This window comes from Mandrillus leucophaeus, unplaced genomic scaffold (assembly GCF_000951045.1).
Source record: "Mandrillus leucophaeus isolate KB7577 unplaced genomic scaffold, Mleu.le_1.0 Scaffold363, whole genome shotgun sequence".
Classification (NCBI taxonomy): Eukaryota; Metazoa; Chordata; class Mammalia; order Primates; family Cercopithecidae; genus Mandrillus; species Mandrillus leucophaeus.
Window position 1 is genome coordinate 1,369,271 of NW_012103843.1, and position 14,624 is coordinate 1,383,894.

The 14,624-nt window shown below is 37.7% G+C and overlaps 1 protein-coding gene across 1 annotated transcript in view; it reads right to left on the minus strand.

The window, feature by feature from the left end:
- The window catches only part of ANKRD10 (ankyrin repeat domain 10), a 34,945-nt gene that overhangs the window by 17,663 nt on the left and 2,658 nt on the right, over window positions 1–14,624 (minus strand). Inside the window, exons 3-4 of the mRNA XM_011989800.1 lie at window positions 13,890–14,050; window positions 9,645–9,736 (exon numbers count right to left, since the gene is read on the minus strand). Of these exons, the coding sequence (XP_011845190.1) occupies window positions 9,645–9,736; window positions 13,890–14,050 (253 nt within the window). The remainder of the gene's footprint in view (window positions 1–9,644; window positions 9,737–13,889; window positions 14,051–14,624) is intronic.

Here is a 14,624-nt window from a genome sequence, read left to right on the forward strand (position 1 = left end):
CTCAGGAACACAACACAAAACGACACCACCATCTCTTGCCCCTGAAAGTCTTCATTCTCATTTCCTCTCCTTACCTACATTCATCACCTCCACTATCCCTGCTCACATTAAAAACCTTGCAAGTGGTCGCTCAACTGTGTAGTGCACATTATAGAAACTGGCCTGAAATGATCATTAAGGATCATCTTCCAGAAGGCACTTTTCTAAAAAGGACTATGTAGTAATTATTTTAGACTTTGAAGACCATACATTCTCAGTTCTACTCAATTCTTTTGTTGTAGGCTGAAAGCAGCCTCAAGACAATTAAGCATGGCTATGCTCTCATAAAGTTTTATTTATGAAGACTAAAATTGAAATTTCATCTAATTTTATATACTAGAAAATATTATTCTATTGATTTTTGCTCAACTATTTAAAAATGTAAAATCCATTCTTGGCCCACAGGTCATACAAAAAAAGGCAGCAGGCCAGAACTGCTGAATAACATTTAACCAAATAGATACTGTAAATATTCCTCTGTTATTATGGGGTACACTGTAAATTCCAATACAACATACAGGGATTAAAAAAAACAAAATAGCATATGCATCACCTCAAACACTTTTCATTTGTATTGAATTAGCTATATAAAAAATAAAAATAAAAAATTACCGTTAACTAGTCACCCTACAGGGCAAGGTAACACTACTAGAATTTACTCTTTCCATCTAGTAACCACTCTTTTTTAAAGAGACAGAGTATCTCCCTGTTGCCCCAGCTGGAGTGCAGTGGCACAATCGTAGTTCACTGCAGCCTGGAACTCCTGGGCTAAGGGATCCTCCTTAGCCTCAGCCTCCCAAGTAGCTAGGTATACAGGCATGTGCCACCATGCCTGGCTACTTTTTTTTTCTTTTAATTTTGAAAGAGATGTTGCTCAGGCTGGTCTCAAACTCCAGGCCTCAAGTGATCCTCCCACCTCAGACTCCTAAAGCACCGAGATTAGAGGCATGAGCCACTCTCTACTTCTATGAGATCTTTTTTACCTTCCACGTAAGTACAGTACATGGCGTATTTATCTTTCTGTGCCTGGCTTACCTAACATAATGTCTTCTAAGCTCATACATCTTGCTGAGAATTACAAAATTTTGTTTTTTTAATGGCTCAATAGTATTCCACTGGGTACACATACCACTGGTTCATGTGCTGACAGACACTTAGGTTGATTCCAAATCTTGGCTATTGTGAACAGTGCTGGAATGAGCATGGCAGGTGCAGATGTCTCAGTATATGGATTTTCTTTTGGATATATACCCAGTAGTAAGACCGCTGAATCATATGGTAGTTCTATTTTTAGTGTGTTCAGGAACCTCCATACTGTTCTCCACAATGGCTGTACAAGTCTACATTCCCACTAACAGTGTTTAAACGTTCCTTTGTCTCTGCATTCTCATCAGCATTTGTTACTGTCTTTTTCTTAACTGTCATTCTACCGGGGATGAGACGGTCTCTCATTGTGGTTTTGATTCTCTTTAGAATAATATTTCTCCTCTTAATATTCCTCTACTCTTAATAATGGATTTTCTGAAAACATCTATTAATTTTATGAACTATTCAACTCAATTTTATAAAACAGTAACTTTTTAAAAGTTGCCAAATCTGTCACAAAATATTAAAGAACAAGAAAAATATATAAACTTGAGAGGGGTGTAAAAAAAAAGACCCTGAGAGAGCACTTAGCTGTGAAACAATCATTCCTATTCCTAAATTGAGTGTGTTTGGTTCCATGTTCTAAGTGCCTTGCAATAAACCAGGCAATGTGCTTTATCTGGAAAAAGGGAGCCCTAACTTCAAAGTCTGAGTTCCTCAAACTCTTTTAATCGTCAAATTTCAAATCTGTTAGACTGAAAATAATTTGGGTTTCCAAGAAGTCAAAGATTAGAACAAATAATCATTAAAGATCATAAAAGAGGTTCAGGTCTTTAAATTCTATGTTCATATGTGCTTTCCTATTTGTTAAGCAATATTTCAATTTTCATGTTTTAATTGCTAAAATTCAGCAGGAGTTGGACACATCAATGAAACACTTGATTTACAGGTTCTGTGTTTCTATCTACACTCAAACCTAGTACTTCTAGTACTTTGTTCTGTCATAGTACTTTTTAAATACCCCATCCTTTACCCTTCACTCCACAGGTTTTTTGTCTGTTTTAAACAGGGTCTCATTCCCGTCACCCAAGCTGGAGTGCACTGGTGCAATCACAGCTCACTGTAGCCTCCTCTACCTCGCGGGCTCAGGTGCTCCTCCCACCTCAGCCTCCTGAATAGCTGGGACCACAGGTACCACTACCATGCCCAACTAGTTTTTCTGTTTTTGGTTTTTTTTTTTTTTTTGAGACGGAGTTTCACTCTTGTTGCCCAGGCTGGCGTGCAATGGCGTGATCTCGGCTCACCGCAACCTCCACCTCCTGGGTTCAAGAGGTTCTCCTGCCTCAGCCTCCCAAGTAGTGGGGATTACAAGCGCCCACCACCACACCTGGCCAATTTTTTATATTTTTATTAGAGACAGGGTTTCACCATGTTGGCCAGGCTGGTCTTGAACTCCTGACCCTCAGGTGATCCACCCACCTCAGCCTCCCAAAGTGCTGGGATTATAGGCAAGAGCCACTGTGCCCAGCCATTGTTTTTAAGTTTTTTATGGAGACCGGATTTTCACTCCACAGGTACCAACTTAGTGTATTACGTGACCATAGGCACTAACTGCTGGCCACTCCTGTCAACCTCAAGTGAGGTATCAGTAGTAAAGACAAAAGTTCATCTGGACTGTGTTTACGCACACTATTCCAAAGGGAAAATTAAAGTACCCAGAAGAAAGAGTTTAAAAAGACTCAAAAACGATTTTGAATGCAAACTGGTGGTAATGAAGGTGTACACATTATTTTCAGATGAAATCTTCAAAACACGCACTTTTGAACTGAGCACTCCCAGTTTGATGCAGCTGGATACACGGGCTGTGCCTGACCTAAAATGCGTGTCTGTTCATTTCTGAAAATAGGAGTCTGTCGTTCTACAGCTATAGCCTTGTCCTCCCTGGTCCTCTCCAACATCCATTTGAAAAATCTTTGAAAATGGGAAGAGGTTTTTAAAACTCAGACAACGGTCAACTTGCGCTTCAAACTGGTTCTAGTTGGAAGTTCTAAAATTAACTTTCTTTAAAAGAAACTCAGCATGATCAGATTTTTAGGCTAGCAAGCTAAATGTGCTGCAATTTATTGTGGAAACTATGATGGCTGTGCTTTTATCTATAAACTCTCTCCCTGTAACATTCACCAAGACTAGGAAAAGCAGTCACTGAGCAGGCCACCCATATGCTCTCTACTATTCTTTCAAAACAGGAATATTAAAATGTGGGACAAAACGGCATCATCTTTACTGTGAATTACATGTTCTGTTAAATAACTGGCAAAAACAAATCAAACCGGCATTAACTTTACTAAAGACACAAATGCTGATATGCTATATTTTCTTATTCTGAATAGAATATTAAAATGTATTACCTCTAGGCCAAGGACAGTGGCTCAACCCTATAATCCTGGCGCTTTGGGAGACAGAGGCAGGAGGATCACTTGAGGCCAGAAGTTTGAGACCAGCCTAGGCAACACAGGAAGACCTTGTCTCTTCAAACACTCAAATTGATATCTGAGAACTCTCCCCAAAAGAATTTTCACTAAAATTTATATCTAAGAATTCTCCCCCAAAGAACTTTAAAAATCAGGTTCTACTCTGAAGCCAGCCAGGGTCCCACCAGTTTCCACTTATAGTGCCACAATTCCAGAACAAAGGAGAAGCCATTCTGATGAGAACGACTTTGTTTTAATTTTGAAAAACCACGGATCAGGAAATACCTGAAGTTTAATTTTTAGAATCCAAGTTGTCACATCACCTCCAGGATGTTTTCTGATTGTTAATGCCATGTGACAATAAAAGATAACAATTTTTATATAAATAATATATCTGTTAAAATTCTGATCTCAACTTAGCTATTGTTAGTTTACAAATAGAAAGGTAGATATCATAAATTAGGTAAGCAAAGCATGCAAATCTAAAGCATCTCTATCTGAATTCCTAGATTAGCGTTAAAACCAATCACCGCAACAAATACCTCAACAGTATGCCTCGTGTGCAGAAAGGAAGCGATACTGAACATTCAATGCCACAACTGTAAGGTTTTCGGAGAAGCACCTGTGGCAGTTTCAGCAGTTTCTATATGGAATGCTCCCCCTTTCTAGGATTACTTGAAAAAATCAAGTCAATTCGAATTACGTAGCTGTAAAACATTGACATGTGTAGTTTTTACAGATTCAGAATCTTCTGTGTGATTTAAAACGGGCAATGGTTCATAATACAGGAAACTTAAATAATAAGGGATCACATATTTGCAGGCAACATTTGGATTAAAAATACATAGACACACATAATGTGCAGAAGCACACTGACTGAGCTTAAGCCATTGTCATGTGACCACCTTGACCATGAGCTATTGCTCTAAAACACTGCCTTTTAAATTACCTTTGGTAATTTTTTAGCATGAAGCCAATTTAAATATGTCAATATTTCAACATAAGTTTAACAGTATGGACTAAAAACCATCAACTCACGATTCTGGTTACTTTAAAATTTGGTATGCTGTATCTCAAATACATTAGTAACTATTCCTAGATGGAAATAAGCAAATACATGGAATCATTAAAAAAAGATAAAAAACATTACTAAATTGTCCATTTGTACAGACAAAACATTAGCAAACATCTAAGATATCTTCAGCAAAAGAAACACGTGTATTTTTAACCCTTTGGTATCCAAAATCTTATTTAATTATGAAGACTTTCTTAAATATATCCTTCAGTTAATAACAGGAAGAAACTATTTTAAAGAGTTTCTACCTAAATAAATTTGGTGCCAAGTTTTCAAGTTCAAAGTTACTGAGGATAGTTTTACACTGCAATTGAACCACAATTATGTTTGCATACATTAAAATGTAAAACCATCATTCCAGGAGTTTGATGAAATATTTAGCATGCTCCTGCTATAATTTAGCAAGGGAAAAAGACATTTGGATTTAGAAATCATTGGTTTTATTTGAAAGCACTATCTACAAAAGCAGTAAAGAAATTTTATCTGTATTTTAATTAAGCTGCTGTGAAAAACAATCAAAATTCTAAACTTAATTTCTTAAGTCTGGAATGGTATCAACCCACTTACTGTCCCTGTCTAGCAGGCAGAACTTAACAGCTATCTCAGGAAGAGATTCCTCCATCCTGAAATACTTTAACAACCAGAAAATAGCCAAGACCAGACAAGTGTGCTGTGGTGACAACTAGATAGAAGGAGGCTGCTGCACAGTGGCTCACATCTGTAAACCCAGTGCTCTGGGAGGCCAAGGTGGAAGGACTGCTTGAGCCCAGGAGTTTGAGACCAGCCTGGGTAACATAGCAAGACCCCCATCTCTACAAAACATTTTTAAAAATTAGCTGGGCATGGTGGTATGTGCCTGTAGTCCTGGCTACTTAAGAATCGGAGGCAGGAGGATCACTGGAGCCCAGGAGTTTGAAGTTGCAGTGAACTATAATCATGCCACTGTACTTTAGCCTGGACGACAGAGTGAGACTGTCTCTTTAAAAAAAAAAAAAAAAACAAACACAGAGGCAAAAAGCAGGATGTGAGGATGACCAGAATTCAGAGGACCTAAAATCAGAAAATATGAATTCAGAGTCGTAATTCTGGTAGATTTTGTAACTAAAATATTATTCTGACAGGCAGAAAAAAGGAACAAATGAAAATAAACCACAAATTTCAAAATGAACGGCTAAAAGTAAATCTAGGTTACATTTTGCCAAGGGCAAAAGTCGCAAATGAATTTAACACTAGTATTAAATATGCTCATCACCTGTATTTGCCCTAATGAAAATCTGATTTCTAGACCGGGCTCTATGGTAAACAAAGGTGGGTCATAAATGGTCAATTATGATCCAAACTAAGACAATTCCATTTTAATTAAAATGTCTAAAAGTGAAGCAGTTTTCGTGGCATTAAAATAGTCTACTAACATCACATTCTAGGCTTTTGTTATTATAGCCAACTGTGCCTACTTTCTAAACTAGGCAGGAGAGACTTTTCTAGAGTTAGTCACTGAATTTGCTTATATAAGGCTATGGATGCTTCTCAAGCTATCTAATGATCCCAGTTAAGATAAAAATAATTAAGTTAAAATACAGGTAGCCCAGCTGAAGATCTGGTTACCACAGAATAAATGGCTTCCAAAGAAATCTTCTCCTATAGAAAAGTTCTGAGACTTTGCCATTAAACACTGGCATCCATATAATGTAGTATTAAAATGCATCTACAAATCTGCCTGAGATGCAACGAATGCTGGTTTCATTCTAAATCTCTTTATTTCTACTCAGTGGTATAAAGCTATTTTACTAGCTGGTTGATATGGAAACATCCTCCACTTTATTTCAAGAAAATAAAGATGAATTAGCCAAAATTAATTGGTACCAAATTACTAAAAGTACAGCTAATCCAAGGCTCGAATTCTGCTATTTACAATGTTAGTAGTGAAAAGATTTTAATTATCAGCAGATAGTAAGTTTTCAAGTCTTTTTCCAAAATCACATTAAGACTTAATGTTATACTGTTACTTGTTCCATCGTCCAAAAGAAAAATGAGATGACAATCTTTTTGTAATATATCCTCTTCTTCCAGTCAAAACCTGAATATCAAGCAAGCAGCACTCAAATACTGGCTGTAGTGGAAAAATGGAACTACTATATAAGCAAGATTAAGGATGGCGACAACTTCACGTACTTGCTGAAAACTCCACACACAGAGATTTAGGTCCTTTAAAGTATACAAACATTGAGTTTGGTCACAAGTTAGATTTAATCCTGTGCATTTTAATTTTTAGATTTAAACAATGGTAAATAATAATGACCAACATATAAGCCAGAAACAGCCTCACACACAGAAAACTTGGCACCAAAACTCAAGATTTAAAATAAGAAAAGAAAAAGAAAGTCCATTAACATACTCACGTGTGGTGCTAGAAAATTTAATACGATGCACAGCAGCTGAAATGCGTTATCTTACAGATGCAACCTACATTAACAAGTAAGTTATATAACAAACCGTTCTAGCCACAGACACTTAGTGTACTTGCCCTTATAATTATGTACCTGATGTCCAAAAAAGCACAACAATTGAAGACTTTGGGCACTTTATGTAGCAGATATATAAAAAGCAAAGCAGGAATTAAGAGCAAATTAATTTAATAATACTGATATAAGGCAGCTTTTAATCTATTCACAGGACAAGGAAAAATTTATGTTATCTCCTAAATATTATAGCATGTAATATGAAGAGTTAATAATCTGGTCCATTCTGAATGAAAAAAAATAAGTAACTTTAAATAATTCTATGCTCCTTGAACGTCTTAAAAAAAGAAATGGTTATGATTTGCTAGGACTACACTTTACCATATAAGCAGCATTACAGGGAATAAAATAGACCTAGTACCATTATTTTGGAGATTCAAACTGTTACACGTTGGTGGACTAAATGGGGTAAAGTATAAAAATGTGCAGAAATCAAGAAGCAACTTACAAATTAACTTACTGACAAAAGTGACATTTTATCTAGATGTTAAAATGAAATAACCACATATACAATAGCAATGAATAATGATTACTTGTGCTCTATCTCCAGGCCAAAGGCTTATAACTTTGAGAATTGTTTTTGGCTAGGTAGCTCAGGCTAAATATTTCTTGTAAAAAAAAATATGAAAGCTCAGTCCAGGGAAGTCACCATAATGCAGGGTCTTGAGGGGTGGCTCTTATACTGAGAAGGAAAAACAGACTGGCACCTGAGCCCATCTCAGCCACACCTGGTGGAAAAGAGACACTTGAGGGCCCTGTAACCAAGGACAGAATTGTAAATAAAAGATTCTCATTTTTAAAAAGACACCTACTGAAAAAAGGACATTGTGATATTTATTGGCTAAAAAGATTAAGCTATCCATAAAATGAATAAAACACCTTTGTAATAAAATGTTCAGGACCAATTAGAGTATTATTTAGAAAGTAAGTCATTAAAATATCACCTTCTAATTATCCACTGTTTCAATAAATGACAAGCAATTTAATCATATGACTCTGTATTTTATAATGAAAGCTTCTGTTATTAAAATTAAAGATGAGTTTTTAATCTAACTACAGCTAAGAAAAATGCACAACTTTGCTTTAAAGCAATCCACTGAGAATCATCTCAATGTTCTACTATTGTATAAAACATACTATCAATTGTTTCAACATTACCTTTAGTCACAACTATACATGAAGTCGCGAGAGTCCCTGCAATGTAACAGTAAATAGAGGCCATGTTCATAATACTAAATCACTATATAAGGATCACAGCCCAAACTAATGGCGAATCTTGCCAATAAACTTAACAAAACAGAAGCTAAGATATTCACAGATGATTGACAGCCTCTGGTACCTACACATGTTGTGCATGAACCTATATGGTTTTGCTGTCTAGGATCTATTTTCAGTATTTACTATAATACAGAGTCAAAGCAATGAAATGGAAACCAAAGGGTTAAACTAGTTTTGTGGGTTTTATTTCCTCCAAAGTCTAAATGTTCACATTTCTGATTAGAATAATGTGGTTTATAATTAATCTTTATGAATTATTCGTAACATTTAAGGTAAAACAAAAAAGCTGATATCAGTTATTTTGGTTATTATGGCTCTATAGCTTACACTCAATATTTAAGGGTGAAAACCGCATCCATTTTGTTAATGCTGTGAACTGCAGAAGAAAAATTTTTATAATATAAATCTTTAAGAAAAAGTTAATACAAATAAATTTAATAGTTAAAATAAATGTATAATGCCATGGCTAGCTAATGATTTGCATATAAGATCTCACTTCTAAAAGAATACACGTAAACATTAAGATTGTCCTATCAAAGCATAAATAAGCTAACTGATGTAAGCTGGGCTAAAACAAAAGATATTTTAAAATAATGCCACCAGTACCAGAAGCTTACAGCAAGCTTGAGGTCTTTAATGAAATAATCCTATTTTACAAGGAACTATCAACCATTAAGTTATAGTAGGCTTTAAAACATAACTTTCTCACATCTGCTAAGATGTGGAAATCAAAACAAAGAAAAGTGAATTTTCTTCAGAAACTTTTGAGCCAGAGAGGCCTGAAAAGATATTCTAATCCAATCCAAGCTTCTTGTTTTGAAATCAAAACTTGGCAAAGAAAAGTTTAAAGACCACAGTGACACAACTAGTTAGTGGCAAAGTAATGGTGGCAAAGTAATGACGCCAAGTTCCAAATCTAAATAGTTAACTGTTCTTTCAGTTCAAATACACTCTCTCGGCAAGAATATTGAGGCTGCTGTGAAATTAAACCCCCTCCTCTAGAGATCAATTTAATCCACACAATTTTCCTCACTAACACCAACTGTTCTAAAAGGCAAAATTACATCACTAATTTTGAAAACAAAGTTCTAGGATTTTTGCTGCTTAGGTACTACCTTTAAACAAAACATCCTCGACTACATCTTCAGCTGGAAAGAATAAACGAAAAACACTTACTCGACGTGAGCCCCATTCGCCACAAGGGCACTGATGCATTCCAGGCTCCCAGAGCGAGCTGCCTTGTGAACGGGAGTTTCACCCTCACAATCCTGAAACAACACAAAGCAAAATTTGGTCGATGACCAAGTATCTTGGGGCCTCTCCAGTAGTGACAGCGTGAATGCTCTCAACAGTGATTTATAAATCACTTTACGCTGGATCTTAGCAGATCTTAGCACATGTGTATTTTATATAAACCCAGAATAAGTAACCAAACCAACCAACCACACACACATTAAAATAGTCATCGAGGCCAAGAAATGGCACGTAAGAGCTGACATAGGGTCTCAGCTACCCACTTTCCCCTATGCCTACCCCAAGGCCAACCCGAGTTAACATTATCAATGTCGATCATCAATCTTCTGCTTTGAACTTGAAGTGGGACCACAACTTAGACAAGATGGCTTAAGGTTCAATGATTGATCTATTTTCAATATTTACTAGAGGGAATAGTTAGTAGATATTCCCAATCTATTTTCAGTATTTATTAGAGGAAAGGGAAAAGAACACAAAGGCAAAGCAAACCAAGCTTCAATTCCTGCTTCAGAAAGTGCACTTCCGCCCCTGGGGCGGAGGGGAGGTGAAGCACACACAGAGGCAGGGGAAGGCGAGCAGACCCAGGAAAGCCACTGTGAACATCAGCAGCCAACCCAGGTCTACGTTGCATGAATGAAACAATGTGAAAGACCATCTTCACAGGCTATCAGCTAAGCAAGAGAGAGGAAAGGCAATCAGACACAGCAATCAAGAGAAGTAAGTGATTTCTGGTGGAAAATGAAGACTCTGGGAAATCCTGGGGGCTCCATAGCAACACGTGTTGAATACTCACACAGAAACCTCACTGGAAGCTGAACTGGGCAGACTACCACACAATTAAGAAACCAAGATAAAAAGGAGTGCAGTAATTGTGGGTCACTTAGAAAACAGTTCATTCCTAAACTCAGTAAATAGCCAAGCTCCTTCACCAACGCGTACTCACGGGAAAAAACATGAGGTGAGGGCCACCCAAAGTTAAAAAAGCAGCGGTAGATTAATTCACAGAAAAATAAGAGTATGAAAGGCTCGAGTGCTTGGTGGAGGGAAAAGTGTGCACATTTATTTAAACAAAGGTCTAAAGAGAATATAGAGCAATGTAAAGCTCTAAACAGAAAAATCCATTTTTGAAGACAGAAACACAGAAAACCATGCAGCTATAAACTATCCAGCCAACACGGATTTCTTAAAAAGCGAAAACCTAGCCCTAACCTCCCCAAAAGAGAGGTGGGGAGGGGAGAGAACCAGTACAAAATAAAGACAAATAAAAATTACATAAAAACACTCCCAGGAAAACTGGAGCTGAGACTTAGATACAGTTTTGCCAAAAAAGAAAAAAGCTAAAAAAGAAAAAAGGTCTTTAAAGTTATCCTTGGAACAAGACAAAAAAGTAAGGGTCTGTCATGGTGGGATATTAACAGATGACAAAGAAAAAGCAAAACTACCAAGCTCTTCAGGGACAATCTTTAAGGGCAGAGCAAACACTAAAGAAAAGCCCGGGCACCTTGAGAGAAGGTAGCCAAGAGAAAAGATACTTCCAGCAAAGAGCCAGGTGAAGGTGCCCGGGCCTCCAGCTCAGCCCAGTCACATCGCAGCCACGGCAAATTGAGTGATACAGGGAACTGGGAGCAGTGCCAGAATGCTCAAGACAGGCTGGGCACCCTGGGTTTTCATAAAGAAAAATTTCATTTCTAATCTAGACATGAAAAATTAAAGATAACATTAAATGCCAGCAAAATTCTGTAAGAGGCATATGAAAGAGAATGTTTGCTAATTACACACCAAGGCTAGTCAATATAGATTCACTAAAAACAAAATCACAGGAAAGCTGACTTCATTTCCTCTTGGGGAAACCGAGAACATGGGCCTCCAGGCAGCATATGAGCTTTGGTAATCTCACAGGCTCACCTTACAGATTGCCAAAAAAGTCTGTGGTATTAACCTTGAGGAAAATGAACTTAGAACTGTTAGTAGCTAACACTCCAAAAGATTAACAGACTAGAAATTGTCTTAAAACACTGCATCAACAGGCTCAAAAAATTAAATGGATACAAACAACAAAGAAGACCTGGATCTGGCCTCCTGAGTTTCTATGAGAAATGAGAAACCATCTGCCTGGAGATGAGTCAGCAGGTAGGCAGGGTGGGGAGCTAACAAAAGGGCTATTGTGTCCTCAAGAGTCACTGGGTGCCGAAATTCACCCACTACATAATAAAGTGAGATGATGCCTGAGATTCGGATGTAAACTCTACATACTAGCAGACCACAACTACCTAAGACCCACTAAGGAGAAATTCCAGGATGCTTAACAATGCCAGATGATATGCCCTAGGCACATGTGAGGACTTGGAAATGTCTACCCAGAGTAGACAGGGAGGGCTGCAAAGAAAAAGATTTTAGGATCCTGCCTGGGAAGAAGCAGAGTGTGGTACAGGTTTCCAGAAGGTGTTATCTGTGTTATCTAGAGGCATCTGAGAGGAAGGTGGGGGACACAGCGGCACACTTTCTGCCCTACTCCCTTTATCTACCGAAAATACTGAACTGCCATAAGACACTTTGAAAAGGGGGCTTTCTCCATTTGAAAAGGTCTGGAAAGCAGTGTTAGACAATTTCTCTAGTCCTCTCTAAATAAGATGCTATGTAACAATTTCATGAAAATTAACATACAAAAATTATACAAATTCCATACTAATTACTGCCATTCATGGAATTATTCACCGTATTTTACTGATAAGGAGATTGAGCCACAGATCAAGTTAATGACTTGCCCAAGGAATCAAGCCCACACTGCCCTTTCTACAGGGGACAGAGGTAGGGAAGAAGGAAAAAAACAAGGTGATGCCCAGCACATAAGGGTATAGAGTAGGTTAATTCATAACTCTTGAATTTATGAATACAAGCAACAGAGCAGCAGAGAAATATACATTATGTATCTGTCTCTTATACACATCTAGATGTGTATAAGAGACAGGAGTAGGTTAATTCATAACTCTTGAATTTATGAATACAAGCAACAGAGCAGCAGAGAAATATACATTATGTAAAGGCATACATGCAGAGATGGAAGGAAGTGGCAGCATAACCTTAAGAGTTGTCCCACATCCCAAGTTTCAGTTTAGTAACAAACAGGCCTAAACTCTTGGCCACTTTCCCTTACGTTGTTTTTTATACTTCGTATCTCTTAAGGCGACAAACTGCCTTCTTATCACTTACCCCACTTTCCCATTGATCCTTGTTTTAAATCATGGCTAAACACATCTTCTTTTTCAATTACTGCTTAGATGGGCAGCTGAGTTTTTAGGAGAGGGACTAGCAACAACCTTATACCTGGTTATAATCAAGGACTGAATTTTGGGAAAGACAGAAAAATACAAAGATGACTTTGCATACAAGACCGTGATGACTATAAAGCATTTAAAAATAGGAGTAAAAGAGGCATAAAAAACAGCTCCCAGAGTCTTAAGAGAAGAAAATTATAAATTAGTCTAAGGACTAATCCATCTTCAGCAAAGGACACTGATTCCAGGGACTGCTGCCAGTCAGACAACCTGATGGTTATCAGATGCTGCTTGTCTTACACAACCAAGTACCCAACAATCTGAACGCTCGTGTGTATGGTTTAGGTGAACTGATACCGAAAACACACCATGAAAAAAATTTGGCATGATTATGTTCCTGTTTGTATGCTTAATCTTAAATACCAAGTCCTCAAGTCACTTACTCTTCCGACTTAGTAAATGATACTTAGCTACTTATCTGCATCAAGGCATCAACTTGTATCTAAAGCTCACTTTGGAGCTGACTTAATAGTCATGCTTTTTCTAGGATGAAAGTGTTTTTATAATTATCTGTGGAAATGAGGCTAAGGCAGCTGTGAGTAGAAAGCCAGGAAACCTGGGCTTAAGGCCAGGCTCCTTTAATTACAAGCTATAACCTTGGGCACATCACCCTGGATCAGGTTATCACACAACAGGTGAAAGCACTCTATGAACAGAAAACATTCCTATGGAAAGGGTCTATTATCCTTCACAAACAAGTGAAGAAACATAAACTCCAGTTTGCCCTCAGGTAAAGCTATCACACTCTAATTAAGGCCTCCATTTAAAGCAATACCATGTATAATTATAACTGCAAAAACCAAAAGCAAAAGTCCATCACCAGCACTCTTACCGGTTTGTTAATGTTGGCTCCTGCTTGAATCAGCCAGACCAGGCAATGAGGATGTCCCCCAAAGGCCGCAATGTGGGCTGGTGTCTGCGCGTACCGCGTGGTAGAGACGTTGAGTGTGGCTCCAGCTCTCACCAGCTGCACTAAGCACTCCAACTTCGAAAACAAGAGGGGTAATGAAAACACGCAGACATGTCAGTACACTGTTCAATACTACAGGAATAATCTAAATTCTATAATGGTGACAAATGGCATTGTTACCAGTTTTTTAATAGATCAAATTAAGTCACTCTTTCCCAATGCCGTGCAAATTTTAAAGAGCATTTAAAATAACGTTTTCCCTTGTCCTTATGAAAAAAATGGTAGAAATAGAAAAATGCAAAAAGACTAATAATACTACACAGATTTAAATATTTTGGTTTCCCTACAATTGAATAAGCCAAAATCAGAAAATATTAGACTGCGCTGTTCCAAGACTTCCAACAAAAATGTATGTTGCACAGACTATTCTAAACAAAAATGTTAAAGGGATTGGTGGGTTAAAAAACTTTGTGTAGGCCGGGAGCGGTGGCTGATGCCTGTAATCCTAGCACTTTGGGAGGCCAAGGCAGGTGGATCACTTGAGGTCAGGAATTCGAAACCAGCCTGGCCAACATGGTGAAACCACGTCTCTACTAAAAATACAAAAAAATTACCCAGGCGTGGTGGCGGGCACCTGTAATCCCAGCTACTTGGGAG